Raw genomic sequence first — 21,175 nt, 5'->3', positions numbered from 1 at the left:
GGACCAAGGAAATCTTAAGCAAAAAAAAAAAAATGGGGGGGGGATTTTTTGTTTTTGGGGGGTTGGGGGTTTTCCACCACCCAAGAAAATAGCTTAAAACCACCACAGGACCAATAGGTATATACCCTGAAGAGTAGAATCCGATCGGTTCAGTGGTTACCGAGATCTTAAGGGACAGACAGACAGACGGACAGACAGACATCGTTCTACTTTGTATTATAGATAATAGACATTTCAAATAAGCCTTGAGCTTAACCCTTACAGATCGGGCCCCAATTCCCACCTTATCAGATCGTCAAAAAATCGCTGGTCGACTCATTTTGCCCCCTCTAACCCTCACCTCGTGCCATTTTTCTGTGTAAAGATTATAATCATAATCTTTTGCGTAAGTCTGATTTTTTTTCTTAGACCTCACAAATAACCAGACTTAGGTTGGGCAAAAGGTCTCGTGAGATTATCTCAAACCGTTTGGGCGTGGCAGGCCGAAAACCGCAAAAAAATGGACTAAAAATTGTCCAGCCTGTCATTTCATTAAAGAAATCCATCAAAAATCACAATTTGAAATTTGCGCATATTTTTCTCATAAGAGATAATGACACAAGACATTCACATGGTAAAAATTCAGCATTTTGGGCCGCCTAGACTTTATATTTGGTGACGGGTTCAGTGCCCCCCACACCCACGAAGTGGGCATACTTTTGATCAAGTTGATGCTGAAGTACATTTTTGTAGGCAATTCCATTTGCTAAATTTCATGTGAAGTAAATTTTTTGTACCTCCAACCGGTTTTGCTCCAGCTGAATCGATTTACATATACCCCCTAAAAACCGAAAAAAAAACGTTTTTTCATAAAATTCACAGCCGGTTTTGGCCGGATCAGGCTCAAATTTTGCATGGAGTCATCCTTTGGTATTCCCAACAGTTAAAACTTGACTTGGCAAGATCCCAGAAAAGTGTGGTATATCTAGGGGGGGGGGGGGGGCTCTATCCCTCTATCTCGGCTCCTGTTACAGATAAAGGCGTAGTTTTTTTTATGGTGGTTCATGTGTATTTTTAGAGAAAATTACTTTTTCTAGTCATAGCGGTCAGACCGCTCCTTGGCCGCTTTTTAGCGGCCAGTCGCTAAATTTTAAGACAGCTGTAGAGCGGCCAATTTTGCAGCTAGGATGACCAAATTTTAGGATGAACTTTTATTTTTCATAACAAAAAAAAATACTTTTTCTGATCATCGCCGAAAAACGGCAAATAACGGAGACCGCAATTTTCAGCGGTTACGGCGGTAAAACGGCGGTTGGCGGCGCCAATTAATATTTTTATCTGTTTATTGTTGCTCAAGGATTTGCCAAAAAAAATTATAGGTCTCTAGCTCTAATAGAAGCCACAATATTCATGATATATGTCTGTAGTAAAAGCCGGACAAAAATCGGTCATAAAGTCGGTCAGGAAGCCGTCAAACGGTCATAACACCTCTTTTCTCAGAAGGTCATTGATATCTAAGTATTCTCCAAAAAAAATTTAGGTTTCTACCTTATACACAAAAGTCATAATGTAGAAATTAAGATTTATTTAGATTTTTTTCTAATTTTGGTGCTACCCAACCGACTTTGACCGGACACCACGACCGACACATACCAGATATCCTAATAAAATCAACTCTTGCCGACGTATAATTGCTAAACTTTAAAAGTCATGAAGTCACAGCTCTTCATCTTACCTACAAAAAAAATAAGATTGAAAAAACTAGAGCGGGGGCTCTTGTAGCCCCCCCCCCCTCCCCAGATCTGCAAGGGTTAAGAAAAATGTCATATCAATTTAACTAGACTATTTAAAAATAATTCAAAGGCCTCTGGAGGCAAAAATTACCTCGTTGCAAATCTCAGCATAACCACTAATCTTTGGCTAGGGATCTCCCTCCAGGGCCGGCATAGCCGCTAGTCTTTTATAAAAGTGCTAAAAATTTGTTATTTTGTGTTGTATTGATATCTTGTCAAAAGTTTCCCCATTTTTAAAGTAAGCTTGAAATTATATTTGATTCTTCTTTTTAAACGTTGGATTTAAGCATAAACTAACATTTCCTTATTTGGGGTTTTGCTATTACCAAATATGATTTTAAGTATTCAAGCTTTAATTGAATGGAATTATTTTTTTATTTGCAAATCGTTTACAATAAAGCGTAGTATCCCTCACACTGTCTGTATGTGTAATACATTCCATGAACGTTTTATTTCTTAAATTTCTCAGTTGTTTACTGTTAACGGATCGATTTTCTTAATGTAGTAACATTTAAAAGCAGGAACAAATTTATGCGTGACAACTTTTTTTATCTGTGCGTTGTATCTATGTTTTTTGTTCGATATCTTATCTCTTGTAGCTAATGAATATTGTCTCATCCCTATATCCTTGCTATTTCTATTTCATGATTTCCTTAATTAAAGACCACATTTTCAAAATCTCGCTGTTTTTAACATTTGGGTTCCTCACTGCCTGCCTGAGATATATGCTTATCATTTAGTAAATAGTTCGGTTATTCATGTTTTTTTTTGTAGTGTTGTTACATCTAATTTCAGCTACAAATTCAGACATAACAATTATTTGTATTTTTACGTTTAACATAAAGGTTTAAATTCATGCAAAATATATAGAACTTCTTTAAAACCCGATTTTATGAAATTTAAGTATATCTAAATTTTTACCTAAAATGTCCAACTCTCCCCTCCCCTTCGTACGCCCATGATATATATTTCAGTTCTAATTAGGTGAAAATTATTACAGATTCGTTTCAAACATAACACATAACATTGTGATATGAACAGGTCTTTGTATTCAAGACAAATAATGAATTTTCACTTGTAAACAAATAAACAACATCCCAAAAATAATATTATTTTATATTTACCTAGAACAATTTATCTAATTCTAAATTTAATAATCTTACTGAAATATTTTATATTTAATTTATCAGATATGAATATTTAGCTCTACTTTTTGGGCTCTAAAATTAACCGACACTGTTGTTAAAAGCGAAGCTTTTCTATAATTAGGGTCGGTCCGTCCGTCCGTCCGTAACGGATAGCTTTTTTTCGTTAATTTAGGCATGTTAGAAATGTCCTATCGATTTCAAACTTTGCATGGTCATTCCTGTAGTAGTTAGGTACGATTTAGAAAGCGTAGCAACTCTATAATCTTTACCAAAATGTCCGTACGTCCATTTTAAACAAGTTGATTTTTTTACTTTTTTAACATCAAATTTTGATGTAATCTAATCATCCGATTGATCTGATTTTTTGTATACTGATTCCTGGGACAACAAAATACAATATTATAAGCGAAGCAACTCAATAATTAAGCCCTAAAAATGTCCGTATGTCCATAAACATTATTCTGTATAAAGCATTTTTTCAACAAATTTACTTACAATTTTGCATCGACTCTTATACATTTATATTCTGATTATTCAGTTCTGACACTATACAAGTGTTAATGTCCGTTTGTCCTAACGTTTCAGTGCTTCGCTTTTATGGATGTTGTCATTTTTGTTTTTTAACTGCAAATTTGCTTAAAGTTCAACTCTTCCCTTTTAAGATTTTTTAGTGGCACTTAGAATTTTTGTTTACTTTTGAGTCTTCATTCAGATTTACTTCGCATTTGGATTCAAATTCACAGAGCATAATTAAATATGTATCTATAATACACAGTAGCTTGATATCTGTCCGTCCGTCTGTCTTTCCCTTAAGATCTCGGTAACCACTGAACCGATTGGATTCTACTCTTCAGAGAATATATCTACTGGTCCTGTGGTGGTTTTAAGCTATTTTCTTGTGGGGTTGGACACCCCCAATCCCTCAAACAAAACAAAAAATCTCTCTTAATTTTTTTAAAGCAGGTAATTGAAAATTTTTTGGTCGCACCACCACAGGTACTTATTTTTTTTTAAATTACCTTTTTGGGCCTAGCCCCTAGAGGCATAGTGTGCCAGAGAAACTGAAAAAAAAATATTTTAGGTTGAAAACGGGGTGCTCACTGGCAACCAAGAAACAAGTATTATGCTGAATATTAATATGCCTGTATTACATATGAGGTTAGTTTTTACACTAAATTTTTAAATGAAAATTAAGGTATAATCCCACGAACCGATATGTTGACAACCAAGAAATACAGTAATCTACCTGCTAGAAGACTGCAACATGTAAACCAAAATAGGTTTTTTTTTATTGTAAGAATATACTGAGTTACTGGCAACCGAACTTTCTGTTGAAATAAGTTTTTAAATTTGCTTCTAGGCGACGTAATTTACTTTCTGTTATATCAGCTGCTATTAGAGCTAAAGGACTAAAAAATGTGTAATTGTTTCTTATTACATTTAGTAAGTCAAATTCATATTTTGCTTCCTTTAACCTTATTTAACGACTGTTCTGCCAGTCTGGCAGATCTCAATTCTTATTATATCGGCAGACGGCTGGAATTAGACTAAAGGCGTTGAAACAAACTCAAATGTTTTTGCTTTCAACGACTCAGTACTCAGTATCTCAATGAAAATCTTTATTTTTCCATCAGATTGTTCGCCTGAAATAAACAAAGTACACTATCTTAAATGAAAAAAAAAATTGTGGGGGGTAATTTTTTCTAGGGGCGATTTCTCAAAGTTTTGGCACCCAGGTATGAAGGGAAGTCCAGTAAGTCACACAGTGGTCTATAAGATATTGCGATTTCTCTGAGGAGGGTGGGTGTATCCTCCCCCAAAATAGTTATTATCCTTCCAAGAACCAATTAGAAGCTACCTTGGACTGAAAAACCATAACAGTTCAGTGGTTAGTGGGATCCTTTGGTACAAACAAACAACCAGACAGACATCCTGTTACTTTATTAATGAACTTGGGAGGGTGGTGGTACTTTACCCCAAAATAGCTAAAGACTTTTCCAGGACCTTTGGTACAGACAGACAGACCGACATTCTATTACTTTATTATAAGGATATGTATTCTTCTTTTATATTTTTCTGTGTTTTGTTTTTTATTATTAATAACAATATATTTTTGTTAAACTGTTAGGAGGTTGAATCTATTTTTTATAGAAGCAGAAATATAATCTATGATTTTGTCTTTGACTCTCTAAAAAACGTAATGTATGTGTCGGAATAGGACCTCCGATGGGTCAATTTCGACTTACTAAATTGATGAGAATCTAACCATATCAAACAACGAATTAATAATCCTTAAGAATTCACCTTTATTTACTAAATGCAAAGCCTTTTGATTGAAAAACTAAAACATAAGACAAATATTAGATACATCATTATAAGCAAATTAATTGTGAAATGTCGCATCGCTACATATTTTTAACAAGCAAGGCAATTTAATAATGTCATATTGTATAAACACAAAATAGGATATATCATTAATATGAAAACAAGTACGAGCATATTTAGAGCATCACAGCCATATTCGCTGAATATAGACGTGTATTATCAATTTAATAATAACGAATTAAATCTATGTCCCCAAAAAATTTATCTTATATGCTTTTAAACAACAAAAACTATGACTCAAAAGTTGGTAATTTCAAAGATATTTTTCGAAGTATTAAAATAAAATTATAATAAAAAAATACCTTGTTTTGCACATTCACTATTAACAAAAATTTGATGTGGTGTTCATAATTCAACAACAAAAAAGCAAGTGAGATATTCCTTTAAATTTGCCGGGGCATAGACAAAGATAGTACAATCAAAGCTCCAAGTTTCTTGGCGCGAATTTTCTATCCTGGAATTTTGAAGTATTTATATTCCATATGTATCAAGTCCTGGGGAAATGTTTACCTCAAAAAAAAATGGGAAAGGTGACTCTTTAGGCACCTTGTGTTTTTGGAACCCCGAAATCGGGGAAGGGGGGATTTGCGGTCAACATATGAGCCCGCTGGGGTATCAATTTTCATGTGAATCTCCCTAAGACTTAACTCTTTTAATCCGTTAATCTATACATTCACATACACTTATTAAATTTCTACATGTATTGGAAATAATTATAAACATATAATGCGGCATGAATCTGATAGCGATTAAAAACCCTATTGCGTGTCAAAACAGTATGATTCCATTTTCCCCACTCTTGGTAATGATATCACCAGGGCCGATATGATTTTTGTAATCTCCCATTCCAACTTTGACTCTCTTAGTGATGATAAAGGCCGTTACGGTTTTTGTAATGTACCATTCCAATTTCAAGGAAACAAAACTGGAATGGTAGTATACACTTTTAATATTGACATAATTGAAATCATACCTACTATTTTTAAATTATGTTAATCGTAAAAATGGATGAAATACTATTTATAATAATGTTAAGTAATATGTTAGATAAAAATAATAAAGTAGTATATATATACCATTACTATTATGTCGACTTAAATAAGAAAATCAATGTTTATGAATACGCTAGTATGTACCATTCTAGTTTCGTCTTTATTAAAAGTGGATTGGTATCGATTTCAAACCTAACATGAGAATTCCTAATCACTCTAGGATACTATGTTTGTATTTCTTTACATGTCTTTATTTAAGCATAGAAAACCTACCAGCAAACCAAGTAGATGGACGAACTTATGAAATATTTTGTCAGGTACTTTACATATTTGTATGGCAACTCCAGATGTTTCAAAAGAAGGTGTATCAACTTTTTTTTTATAGCTAGCCGGTTCTTTTAGTAAGTAGTAGATGTAAAATTTTTCATAGAATTCAGATATGCAATCGTTTTTTTGTAGACCTCTTATTTTTTAAGTAATTTAAGTTTTTTTTAAAAATAATTAAGTCGGTTTTAAGGTACTAAAACGCAACAAAATAAAAGAAGAAAATGGCCAGTAAGAACAAAAATAGTAAGATCTTTAATTTGACACCTTACTTTTAAAATTCTGTTGAGTAATTATTGAAAAAATCAATTTTTTTAACCTCGGTTTAATAAAAACTTTAGACCTAAATATTTTCTCAAACAGACATAAAAAACATGGGTTCATATATACCTTTAGAATCAGAAAAATATTACGAATCCATTGTAAGCAAAATTGAAAAAAAGTAAAAAAATAAAAAAATAAACAAATGGCCAATTATATTTTTTGTTCAGGCAACACTATCGTCTTCCCTTTTTTACCCCCTCTTTACCCCCTTCCCATTTTTATACTCAATTCAAGAATTAAGACGTTGCCTGTACAATATAATATGATATTTTCATATAATTCCTTTTATTGTAGTTTATATACTATATTGTAAACTTTTTTTTTCAATTTTGCTTACAATGGATTCGTAATATTTTTCTGATTCTAAAGGTATATATAAACCCATATTTTTTTACCTGTGAAATAATAAAAGTAAGTTCAAAGTTTTTATTCTCGTGGGTTTAAAAAAATCGATTTTTTCAATAATTACCTGACAGAATTGAAAAAGTAAGGTGTCAAATTAAAGATCTTACTATTATTGTTCATAATGACCATTTTCTTTCTTTTTTTTTGTTGCATTTTAGTACCTTAAAATCGACTTAATTTTTTTTTTAAACTTAAATTACTTAAAAAATAAGATGTCTACAAAAAAACCGATTGCATATCTGAATTCTATGAAAAATTTTACATCTACTACTTACTAAAAGAACCGGCTAGCTATAAAAAAATAGTTGATACACCTTCTTTAACAATTATTTTTAAATTTCTTAACTCTAATTTTTTTCCAAAGATATATTGAAGAAGTATGACAACATCCATAAGTAAAATACTTTTTTATAGTTTTTAATGTTTTATTTTGTATGTTGACTGACAGACTAGAGGTCCAAGTAAATTACATACTGGATTCTCAGAACAACGGGAAATTAAATATTGAAACTGTTACAGTTATTTGAAAATCGGACCAAAATCACCAAAGTTATGAAGAAATATGTAAAAAATCAAAAGAAATGTTGCTTGTCCTTTCATCTACAGAAGCTAAAATTCCTCATAACGGCGGAAAATTAAAGTTTGATACCCTTATCTACAAAAAAAATTTAAATATCGGACTAATAACACTAAAGAAATTGGAAAGGGTGAAAAATGGCCTAAAATAAGCTAAAAAGCCGCCAGACCGCCATAAATGCTTTATAGTTCGTTCTGCTACATAATGATGGGAATGTTGACAAGAACTTTCAGCCTTCTATCTTAAATAGCAACAGAGAAAATTACATTTCCCCTATAGCCTTATGGACTGACATGCTGTAGGACGGATGAACAGGCATAGTGATTTATAGAGTATCTTTGCTACTAAAGACTGAACATTTATTAAGAAAAATAGTTTCTAAAATAGCATTACATGGAGACATCATAATTGCAGCTAAAAATGTATTAATATATTTCTAGGCAATTGGATCTTCTCCTTCACCAGAAATAATGTGGTACCTGGAAGAACCATCTGGACTAAATATAAGCCTAGTAGCAACCAAGTTAACAACTTTTGATGATGGTAATCTAACAATATCGGCTCTTAATCTAACAGTTGACAAAACCCAACATGGTTCAAAGCTCGTGTGCTCTGTTTTAAATGGAGTATTTTTGCCAATTAAGTCTGTCATGGTTTTGAATATAAACTATCCACCGGTGGTTAATATTTTACTGCCAGACAATCATAGTCCAGGTAGAATAGTGGAAGGCTCAGACTTTAGTATGATATGCTCTGCTGAGTGCAGACCCGAGCCAACTAGATTTATCTGGATGAGAGATGGATTTATAGTGTCAGAAGAAGAAACTTTGATGTTTAAGAATGTTAATATTTCGTCAAGCGGTAAATATTTATGTATTGTAGAAAATATTGAAGGGCGTGGAGAGAGTACTGCTGTAAATGTATCTATTCTATTTCGACCAACCTGCAAAGCTTCAGTGATTATGCCTCACAAAACTGAATCAAGAATTGATACTCCTGGAGTTGATCTCAGGTGTGAAGTGGATGCAAAGCCCCTGGCCAGATCCTACAGATGGTATTTTAACAGTTCAGGTGGCAGTTTTGAAATTCCGTCAGCAAAGCCGCTCATGAGTTTTATGAATTATGCAGAGAGTGGCGAGGGCGAGTACCAAGGGGAGGTCTTGTGTTGGGCTACAAATGATATTGGTGTTCAGAGTGATCCATGTGTCTTCCATGTTGTACCTATAGGAGCTCCCCACTCTCCAAGGGACTGTGGAACTAAAGCTCGAGGACAAGGCTGGGTTGAGGTTGAATGCGAGGCTGGATTCTCTGGTGGACTAGAACAACATTTTGTTTTAGAAGTCCTTGAGATTATCAACGGTAGCCAGAGTCTTGTAATGTCAAACTGGAGTAGCGACCCACTGTTAAGAGTTGACGGTTTAAAATCAAATACTTCCTATATTTTTGCTGTACATGCGTCCAATGACAGAGGCGAGTCACCAGCTGTTTATGTTGGTGGCCAGACTGCTTCATCGTTGCCAAGTTTACCTTACTCCTCAACTCCAAACCGCACACCTCTTTTGTACATAATAATATCGGTTTTATGTGCTATGATGTTCTTAATAGTAATACTCTCGGTAACCGCAGCTTGTAGACGCTACAAACTCTTGAAAAAAACAAACAAAATAACCAGTTCTCAACCAATTATAACTGCACATGGCGTTGAAGTAGAACAATCAGAGCCTTTGGTTAATAGTCATAACAGGACAACTATAGCAAGGCGGGTTAGTTTTAAAGAATGCTCCTGTTCAAATGCAGAAAAGACACTCTTATCCAATGTTTCCAGTAATGGCACTCTAAATGGTTCACGCACAGATAGCAAGGATATTCCAAGAGTCGAGAGAACAATAGTTAGATCATATTCAATAGGTAAGAAAATTCTTATGACTGTTCAGAAAATTTATATACGTGTTTTTCTTGGCTTCTGTTTAAGATATACAGCTGAAATTTTAAGAAGTTTAGAAATGTCTTTTCGATTTCAAATTTTGCATGAAGATTCTTGTAATAGTGAGGTACGATTTAAAAAGCGCAGCAACTTTAAATCAGCAAGTCCGTGCCGTCCATTTTTAAACATGCTAATTTTTTAAAACAACGTTTTCTATGATTTAATTATTATATTCATCTAATATTTTTAATAATGATTCCAAGGAACAAAAAAAAAATTGGTAGCTAAATTTAAAAAAAAAAACTTATAACCCCCAAAAGAATAAAAAGACTATACTAAAAATGAAAATGTGAGAGTTGGGTGGGACAGCTAAATAAACAATAATCTCAACAATGAACAAAATAAGAAATGGAAGAACTTATCAGCTTACCTATTTAGTTTCCACTAAAACATAAAATGATAAAAATTTCTTTTTAATAGACACATCCAGCTTAGCTAAACAATTTCTCAACGACTGGAATTGGATGAAAATATTTTTTCCTCCCCCTTCAATTCTCCCTTGATGTGATGAAGGAAGATGTCCATCATAACTATTTTCGGTTCGATTCGCCCCATCTCTTTATGCATTCCCCTTTGAACTGGATTTTTCTGGATTATCTATTCCAAAACTTGATAGCGATAAGGTGTTTATACAAGTGCGCCAATGTTTTTTTTTATAAAATTGTTAAAAGATGACATCTGTTTGGTTTTCCTTTGCAATTAAGCTTTTTTTTAGGTACAGGGAAGGTTTTTAACTATTTTGGGAGAGCGTATCTCTACCCTCCCAATTTAAAATCACACCCCCAAATTTTTTTCTGAATATTTCTTATTAAAACTCAGTTAAAAAGTAGAAGGGCGGTTGACTTATCCCCCTCCCACCTTTAGAACACCTAGAGGCTTCTTGGGGGCGTCCGTTGCCCCTAGTCTTTCTTAAAATAAAAGCTATGTCTTGCATTTTTTTCAATTAGGTGTTTGATCACGAATTTCATATGGTAAAAATATTTTTCTTTTTTAATTGTTATCCTAATAAGATAAAAGTTATGCTTGAAAATTGTTTTAATAGCTATTATTATATGTTGCATTTTTAGATAAACGTGAGAATTGCGTTCAGAATTGCGTCAGAATTTGCGTCATTTGCGTCATTTCAATTTTCAGATTTTTATTACCCGTCATCCCTTGATGTACCCTAACCCCTTAGATACATTCCCCTTCCCCTAATTTTCAATAGGAGGAATAGAGGAGAGAATTGGATGACGGGTAAGAAAATTCCGAAAGTAGAAATGACGCAAATGAGTACAAAAGTTACGCAAATTCTGATCTCAATTTTCACGTTTTTTTTTAAATGTAATATATAATAATAGCTATTAAAACAATTTTCAAGCATAACTTTTATCTTGTTAGGATAACAATTAAATAAGAAAAATATGTTTACCATATGCAATTTGTGATCAAACACCTAATTGAAAAAAAAATGCAAGACATAGCTTTTATTTTAAGAAAGACTAGGGGCAACGCCCACTAGAAGCCTATAGGTGTTCTTAAGGTGGGAGGGGGATAAGTCAACTGCCCTTCTACTTTTTAATTTGAGTTTTAATAAGGAATATTAAAAAAAATTGGGGGGATGGGGGTTAATTTGGGAGGGTTGAGATATGCTCTCCCAAAATAGTTAAAAACCTTCCCTGTACCTAAAAATAAGCCTAATTGCACTGGAAAACCAAACAGATGTCATTTTTTATAAAAAAAAATAAAAAATAAAAATTGGTGCATTAAATTAAGAATTCCACGATAAATAATAACTCCAACTTCTGTATTCAGAGAATTGGCGATGACAGAAGTTTGGGTCCTCGGAATTTTTAAAACTTGTTTTGTTCCTCCCCCCCATAAACATAAACAACTGGTGTTTATACAAATGCACCAATGTAAAATCCCCCCAAAAAATTCTTTAAAATATTTCTTATCAAAAATCAAATTAAAAAGTAGAAGGGCGGTTGACTTATCCCACTCCCACCTTAAAGGGCGAATATAGGTTCGATATGATATGAGCTTATATCAAAGGTGCCATTACATACTTTTAGAATATCTATGCCAAATTTAATAATTCAAATAATCCTTAAGTAGATTTTGCAATTTTCTGTTTCAATTGAACATATAATAAATGAGATTGCCGACAAAATCGATTATTTTAGCCCTTTACAAGACTTTTTTTTACTATTTTGCTTAAGTTTGATTGACTATTACATTGGCACACATCTTAAATGATAATTTAAATGTTTATTATTTTAGATTAAATACTATTTTATTTCATTTTTAAAAAGCGTAAAAATAATTTGCGTAGAAGTGAGTCAGGAATATTGACTAGGGTAAATAATACGTCTTAAAGTTTATTTTCTGTACAAAGATAATTGATTAAATCTAGATGATATAAACACCCTTAATTACGCATTTTCAACACACACACACACGGCCACAAAAAAAACAGGGATTTGAAATCATTCTTCCTCCAAGAAAATTTTATTGATTATTTTTTTTTTACTTTTTACATTATTTGATGTTTTTTAAATTTTAAATATTTAACTTTATATATTTTGTATGAAGGTAGAAGGAGGGTATATTTACCCCTGATTAATTCCCGAAACCTTTTTCTCATTTATTTGTACTGCAAAATAACAACAGTATTTAGGCAAACTCTACACGCATCCTGTTGTGAATATGGGTATTTGAATATGTTAGGGAACCACTCCTCTGACATCACAAATTAGCCCAAATGGCTAGGTTTTTAGCTATAACGGCCTTATCCAATGGAATATCTTTATTTGCTTGAGTTATTCATAATGTATATACTTGCACCTTTGATATAAGCTCATATCATTTCCAACCTATATTCGCCCTTTAAGAATACCTAGAGGCTTCTATTGGGCGTTGCCCCTAGTCTATCTTAAAATAAAAGGTATATCTTACATTTTTTTCAATTGGGTGTTTGATTACGAATTGCATATAGTAAAAATATTTTTCTCATCTAATTGTTATCCTAATAAGATAAAGGAATAATTGAAAATTGTTTTAATAGCTATTATATTATGTTGCATAAAAACACAAAAATTGATTAGAAATTTGCGTAAAATTTGTACTTATTTGCGTCATTTCTATTTTCAGATTTTTAAGAGAAGCGATCGAATTGGCACATATGAAAATTGTACAGTCAAAAAAAAAATTATCGTTACCAGTAAGTCCGTACATCCAGTTCAAAATTCCTTATTTTTTTTCTTTTTTAAGAACAAATATAAGTATGTTTTTTTAAACGGCAAAGTTATATAAAATTTTCTTGGGGGGGGGGGGGTAATTAAATAATGTAAAAAAGTACCTACCTAATAATAAAGTAATATAAAATATTTAGTATACATGAAAACACAATAATCAACTCACAAGTCTTGCTAACTGATAACCAATATGATTCTCCTTTAAAGTGTAGCTTCAAATAGGTCCTGGTAAGGTTTTTGACTAGTTTTGGGGAGGGTACCACCACCCTGGCAGCATGCAAAAATAAATTGCCCCTAGAAATAAATTTAAATATTTTGATAATTACTTAAATGTTTGATTGATGGAAGCTAGACAATTAATTTTGATTTAAACATTCTTTTCTTCATACTTGGGAAAATATTACTTCTTTGAATAGACATTCTTTGGACACACCCAGTGCATTGTTTAATTAAAAGGCCATTGCAAACTGAAACATGTATTTTTTTCATGGTTCAGAACTTTTTAATCTGGTGGAACTAAATAGTCTTTTGATTTTGGGCGGTGGTAAAAAATCTTGAAAGTGGAAGTAATAAAACGTGCGAAGCGCGCCGGAATTTTTTTAACGAATTATTCATTTTAGGGGGGGGTAATTACTCCCCCCCCCCCCCAAACAAAAAATACCCACTCCTAAAAGGTTGGGGCACCTACAAGGTAGGGGTAATTCTTATACGGGGGGGGGGGGGGAGGGGGGTAAAATGGAAAAAAATTTGGGGGTTATAATAAAGTAACAGGATCTGCTTGTGTCTGTGTGTACTGAAGGATCTCGATAAACCCTGAACTAATATGGTTTTCGTTTACAATGTAGCACCTCATAGGTCCTGGGAAGGTTTATAACTATTTTGGGGGAGGATACACCCATCCTCCAAAGAGAAATTGCAACTTCTTAGAGGCCCCTATATCATTGATTGGACTAACTGGTTTTAGGCCTAAGTAATTAAACTAATTGCGTATCTCACTATAATTTACTAATCGATAAAACATCAAAACAAATGAACTAAATATTATGAAAATATTAAAACACAATTATAGAAACCATACAAGAAATAAATATTATTTTAACATAATAAACAGAATAGGATTATATTTAACCGTGCGATAAATAGACATTACTCAACAACACATTTCATATAAATAAATTTTAATCATATTATGAAGAAAAAGGCTCTGTAGGGAAGAATTTTACCCGAAAAGAAAAGTACTTAATGAGTAAAGAAAAAAAAAACCAAAAAATTATGTAAAACTTGATTTACTTGGCTGCATTAGGGGGGTGTATCATTTGGGTGTAGAGGTGTGTTAGATGGATCTTCAGGTGGATGTATCCACCCTTCTTAATTTTGTCAGAGGAGGTAGATAGTTAATATAATAGATAGTTATATTTTTCGGCTGAGAAAATAAATTTGGTTTTATATTGATATAGTATCAAGAACAAACGACATACTTCATAAACTTTGTTCTTCCTCTGATTAATTCTCTGTTCAGACAAACTTCGGTCAAGATGTGGAACATGTAACCCAAATGGTTGTGTACCCTACCCATCACCTTCAGATGCAGGAAAGCCTTTTTCTTGGAAATTTACATTCACTGATTTTGCACAAAAATTCCTAAATAGAAATTAAACCAAATAGATCAAGACCTTGCTTTGTACGCCTGTCGGGTAGGATATTTACTTTTTAAGTTTTTATATAAAAAAAAATCATGACTAACTAAATTAAATCAGCGGTCTAAAAAATCGTTTTTTATTGGAGTTCTTAATTTGATTTCGGTTAAGGGTAACTAATATTTCTAGTATTTCAAAGTTTTCTGAATTTTTATTCTTCAATCATCTCCTGACCTATAAAAATTACCTTTGAATAAATGTAGGGGGTTTGCTAGCCAACTTTATGAAGTGGTGAAATATGCCCATGAATTAGGGGAATCTACCTAAACAAATCCAACAAAAAAATTTATCTTAGCTACTACTATTCTTTAAATAAAATAAATTATTTATGATGTTGCATCTTCAATTGTATTTGCAGAAATATGACTAATGCTATACATTTTTTTGCTATGATGTTGCAATTTTTAAAGTACTTGTGTAAAGAAACATTTTGATTTTAAAAATAAAAAAAGAATATATTATAAAAGAAAACATCTGTTGTACCTATGGTTAGTTTTGCACATATAGTACTACTAAGAAGCTGAGCTGGTAGAGAGAGAGTCTTTATTATTTGGACGTAATGAGTGTATGCTTTAGCTCCTCGAGTATCCTTTCTTTTTCCCGATGCCAGGTGTTTTTTTCATCCGCATTGCGTAAACTTTAGGTCAAGAGAAAATTTGAAATTCATGAAAATGATATTTGGATGATCACATTTGTAATATGTCTATATGTCTATGTCTAACTAATTATTAAAGAGTCTATTATGCTTTCTTTGATTTAATTCGTTTCTTTTTTTAAGATAATAGAAAATAAATTTCAGTTTTTGTTTGTACCTATACAAAAGTAATGTACTTTTTTACTCAAAAATTAAAAATGACCTCTAAATAGGCTAAATATTTGATAACTTAGGATCTGGGTTGCTAAACAATGTATTACCTGAAAGAAGGGAGGTTATGCGTAATCAAGTGATTTCTGCAGGACAGAGAACAATGGTTCATGAAAATTTAGCTGAAGCTGAGAGGATATTAAATAACAGTCTTCAAGGTCTAATATAAGACATCATTTACTAATCATAATCTATAGCTATACATATTTAGATTTGATAACCAGTGAATCAGTTATTTATAGTTAGATTTAAAAGAAATTGAAGATAACACAGAAAATTAAAAATGAAAAAAAAAACATTTTCTCGTAGCTGAAAACCAATATAGTTAAAAATTTCGTTGCTTTCCCACACAATGCACTTTTAGCAACCCCACCCCCTCCCCCTTATTTTCAAAATAAATTAAAAACAAGGGAGGGGTTATTTTTTTCCCTATGCTTCCCTTATGTCTGTGGTGCCCTAACACAACATAACCTAACCTAACATGACCTAAAGTAGAAAATAAACGAAAAAAACTAACTCCCATTATTTTAAATTTTTTTTTAAAGGGAGGTTAACAGTGTTGAACAAGGTTCTATAAGTGAAAGTGTAAAAATTTTATTGTAATAAAAAGTAATTGAAATTTAAGTCTTTTAATAAAATATTAAGCCCCTTTTTTAATGACACACGGTTTGTTACGACTGCAGCTTCAAAAAAACCATGTAGCTGACAGAGCATGCAGCTGAGGATGGCTGCGACTGATGAGATATTGCTGAATGCTGTTCCCGAGCCCTTGCAAATATTTATTATATTTTTTATTAAAGGGACTGTGCACGAAAAAATTTCAGATTATCAAAGCTTACTAACTCCAAGATTAGGAGAAATTTTTCTAGAGTATATAAATGTGCAGTTAATAGTCTTTTTTTCTTTCTATTGCTAAAACTAAACTTTTTGATATAGTTCTCTATTTTTCCTAGCGGTTAAGTCGACTTTTAACATAATCCTTGTTTTAAACCAATGTATAGTTACTTAGAAATGGATCAAATAAGAAATATTTTTGTTTAATATCAAATACAATAACAAAGCTAAGAACAGGTTTTTTTTTATTAGTATCCAAGTAACTTCAGTTGGCTCATTTCTCGCCCACCTTTACTTACAAATTTGTAAATAATAAAGGTGCAATATTTTTTAATAAACAATCTGATAAAACGGTAATCTAAATATCCTATGTGGGTTATTTATTGTCCAATACAATAAAAAAGGATATTATCATTTTAAAAAATTCATCCCTTTGTAGACAGTAAGGTATTTTTTGTCAATAATACGAATTTAAAATAGATCTTTATTACATAATTACTGTATAGTGAAAGCTGCTTAAAAATTGGTTAGATTTGATAATCAGATGAGAAATTTGTACATACACAACACACTCCCTTTAATTTCAATAATTGTTTTTGCTAATTCAGAAATCTCCAGAAAATAAATAAATAAAATAACTAGGAAAAAACATTGATAATCTTTATGATTTACATGTAAATTGATCTCGTTTACAACAGTAATATTTATGAAATAAATGTAACAATTGAATTTTCTATTTATTTTCATTTAAAATACAAAGTACAACGGTGTCAGTCCTTCTGTTTATCTGTTTTATCCTTAATAAAGTTTGAACTTTGATAATCACGTTCTCTAATTCGTTAGCTTACAAACTTTTAGCCAAATCTTAATTGGTTGTACAAACCAACAATGTCCAAAAAATTTATTCCCCAGAATGGGTATTTTATTCATCATATTTTTAATATGTGTGTAGTATATCTACAAGTATCCGTTCCCCTCACTGGCTGACTTAATTTCTCCCTCATACCATATATGCCATTGGCGTGCCCATAGTGTATATGCTAAAAGAGTACATTAGTGTAGACTAGATAACACCCCTCTTATTTTTTAATTAGTTTTAAGGTGTAAAATTTTATAATATTTCCGTTCTTGGAGGTGAGAGAATATATTAATTATTTTGTACTTTTAAATAGATGTGCATTTAAACATTTTTAACATATTTTCATTCTTCAAACTTTGTAAATGAAGGACAATGAAAATCATTATTATCAATTAAATAGTTATTTATCGCATTGTATTATAGACTGCTTTCCGTGTATATTAAAACGAAAAATTACAATATTAAAACCATTTTACACTTTAGCTAAACTCGGTAACACCAGCACCAAAACCGGCAAAAAACAACACTCGCATTGTCACAATAACTTACATCCCCCTGCTTGAGCTGTGGTAATTATCTCAGAAAGTAAAGTTACAGTGTCCCGGCCTACAGTGTGAAAAGAAGGTGTATCAACTTTTTCACTTTTTATTTAAGATAGCTAGCCGGTTCTTTTAGTAAGTAGTAGATGTAAAATTTTTCATAGAATTCAGATATGCAATCGGTTTTTTTGTAGACCTCTTATTTTTTAAGTAATTTAAGTTTTTAAAAAAAATAATTAAGTCAGTTTTAAGGTACTAAAACGCAACAAAATAAAAGAAGAAAATGGCCAGTATGAACAAAAATAGTAAGATCTTTAATTTGACACCTTACTTTTAAAATTATGTTGAGTAATTATTGAAAAAATCAATTTTTTTAACCTCGGTTTAATCAAAACTTTGAAATAAAATATAATCTTCCACATGCATAAAAAATATGGGTTCATATATAACTTTAGAATCAGAAAAATATTATGAATCCATTGTAAGCTAAATTGAAAAAGTTTTATAAAACTATAATAAAAATATAAGTTTATTTTAAGAATCATAATTTTCGTCTTTAAAGGGTTGAACAACTTGAAAACTTGAAACTTGAAATAAACCTAAATAAATATACATACAATGTAACAGATATTTTTTAAACACAAGAAACAATAAAGCATTTTTAACTGCATTGTTTTGAAGTTTATAAACAGATTGAAGCATATTTGTTCATAATTTTTCGTTCTTTACATGTTATGTAAGTATCACTATTTTCATTGTAGTATCTATTGTATATATTCTATGAACATTATCCTTTTTTTTGTCAATTCTATTGGTTGAGGTTTTGAGGTTAAGCTTCCCGATTAGTCAATTTTTGAGACTTGTGATTGGCTAGTTTAATAGTTACAATTAAGTGTTACCTGTAAAAAATAATACATTAGGCCATTTTTATTATTTTTATTTTTTTACTTTTTTCAATTTTGCTTACAATGGATTCGTAATATTTTTCTGATTCTAAAGGTATATATGAACCCATATTTTTTATGCCTGTGGGAGATTATATTTTACTTCAAAGTTTTGATTAAACCGAGGTTAAAAAAATTGATTTCTTCAATAATTACTCAACATAATTTTAAAAGTAAGGTGTCAAATTAAAGATCTTACTATTTTTGTTCATACTGGCCATTTTCTTCTTTTATTTTGTTGCGTTTTAGTACCTTAAAACTGACTTAATTATTTTTTTAAAAAACTTAAATTACTTAAAAAATAAGAGGTCTACAAAAAAACCGATTGCATATCTGAATTCTATCAAAAATTTTAAATCTACTACTTACTAAAAGAACCGGCTAGCTATCTTAAATAAAAAGTGAAAAAGTTGATACGCCTTCTTTGTAAAATAATTAGGTACATACTATTGTTATCAGTTATAATCTGTATCTATGTCTGTTTTTAGTTACTTGAAGATAAAAAAGATTTAGAATAAACAAAAATAAATTTAATTTTTTTTAAATACAGGGAATCCAAAAAATATAAAATTTTTGATCTGGTTAGAAAATTCTATCGCCCAATAAACTATTATAAACATTAGCAGAATAAATTGAAAATGATTTGGAGCAAAATCACATTTACAGGCAGGGTGTCCCAAAGTGAAATTTGACAACTTTATAGTTTTGTGTCATTCAAACCCTTAATGCAACATATGCCAGCAGTACACAGTACAAAAAAAAAACATTTTTTTACAGGTATTTTGGGTATCAGACTAAATATCTAAAACATACTTTTTTGTTGTTACCCTGTAAAACTGAAGTTTTTGCCAAAATAGCATTATGTGTGATTTGTACATGAATATATTAATCATTTTGGTGTATTAAAAAATCGGAGAGGTAGTTCAAAAAAGTGGTCCACTTGGCAAAGAAATACACCATATATAACATGCTTAGGAGATACAGTTACATACATATATAATAGGGTTGAGCCAGAGACACTTTTGGCTGTATACCGGATATCCAGCCGATTTCTAATGCCGGATATCCGGCAAATTACTGATACGGGTTATTCGGCATTATAAATCACCCGGGTATCCGGTATCCGTCCAACAAAGTATCCGGCCCAACCCTATTATATATGTATGCAATTTTGACAATTTTGACTTCATATGTTATAATTGAGACAGCCCTCATTTATTGTAAGTGTGTGTAATAATACATAGTTGATTAATCCATTTGTTTTAAATAATAGTCTTTTCTTTTATTGGTTTAACTTCAAATTATACATCTTAAATGTCTTGGAAATACATTGTAATTACCTTTATTTGTCCTTAATTTTATTTTTTAGTATTTATTTTGACCTTTCCTTATTAAATACTAATAACTCAATAGTAAAAACATGTTTTGATTACTCTCCCAACAGCGTGATGCATTATATATTTTTTGTACAAAAATAATGTAGGCCTTAGTAATATAAGAAATATGACATCCCACCACTAGCGTTAAAAGTCATTTTACCACGACCACGCCAGCTTTGATATGACTCCTTGATTATTGTGATAGCACACCTTATAATTAAATAGGAAGTCTTATATAAGCAATGGAGCTTTATTGAACATGTTCTAACTTCTACTTTACATATTTACATACAAAATATGTTTAGTTACATGGTAAGGGAGACTAAGATTTTAAGAAGCAGAAGAATGAAATTCAAACAAGGATGACAACATCCATAAGTAGCGAAGCACAAAAATCTTGGATGGGAATTCGTCAAGTAGTTTTAAAGTGTATTTTTTAACATCAAGAATAGATTTATTGGATAAAATAAACACGAAACCTTGTTTTATTTTGTATGATGACGATGGTCAAAGTAAATTACATAAAAGATGCTTATAACAATGGGAAAAAATAAGTAAATTGAAAAGGCAGTCTGGCCGTCATAGTTGTTACTGTAATCGAAGGAAAATTTAATTTTGATATATATAACTGAAAAAAATTGAAAATCGGACCATAAACACTGAAGATATGGAGAAAAATGGGAAAAATATAAAAATAGCCTAAAACCAGCTAAAAAGCGGCCTGACCTTCATTGGTGTTTTATAGTCAATTGTGCTCCTTAATGATGGGAATGTTTAAAAAAATTTCAGCATTCTATCTTTTATAGGAGCTGAGTAAATCCCATTTCCCCCATAGCGTTGCGGACGGACTGGCGGACGGACTGACGGACAAAGTGAATTATAGAGTAGCTTCGCTACTAAAAAGTTTTTTT

At 31.5% G+C, this 21,175-nt stretch overlaps 1 protein-coding gene across 1 annotated transcript in view; it reads left to right on the top strand.

Moving 5' to 3' along the window:
• The window catches only part of LOC145318065 (protein turtle-like), a 102,426-nt gene extending 85,191 nt beyond the window's left edge, over positions 1-17,235 (top strand). The window contains exons 7-11 of the mRNA XM_080159396.1: positions 4,002-4,078; positions 6,557-6,614; positions 8,368-9,835; positions 14,667-14,740; positions 15,735-17,235. Coding sequence (XP_080015522.1) covers positions 4,002-4,078; positions 6,557-6,614; positions 8,368-9,835; positions 14,667-14,740; positions 15,735-15,878 — 1,821 coding nt within the window. The 3' untranslated portion in view covers positions 15,879-17,235. The remainder of the gene's footprint in view (positions 1-4,001; positions 4,079-6,556; positions 6,615-8,367; positions 9,836-14,666; positions 14,741-15,734) is intronic.
• Positions 17,236-21,175: the final 3,940 nt, after the last annotated feature.

This window comes from Acartia tonsa, chromosome 4 (assembly GCF_053477335.1).
Source record: "Acartia tonsa isolate MP-2025a chromosome 4, ASM5347733v1, whole genome shotgun sequence".
Classification (NCBI taxonomy): Eukaryota; Metazoa; Arthropoda; class Copepoda; order Calanoida; family Acartiidae; genus Acartia; species Acartia tonsa.
Note: the sequence above shows the minus strand (reverse complement) of the source record. Positions and strands in the feature narration are given on the sequence as shown.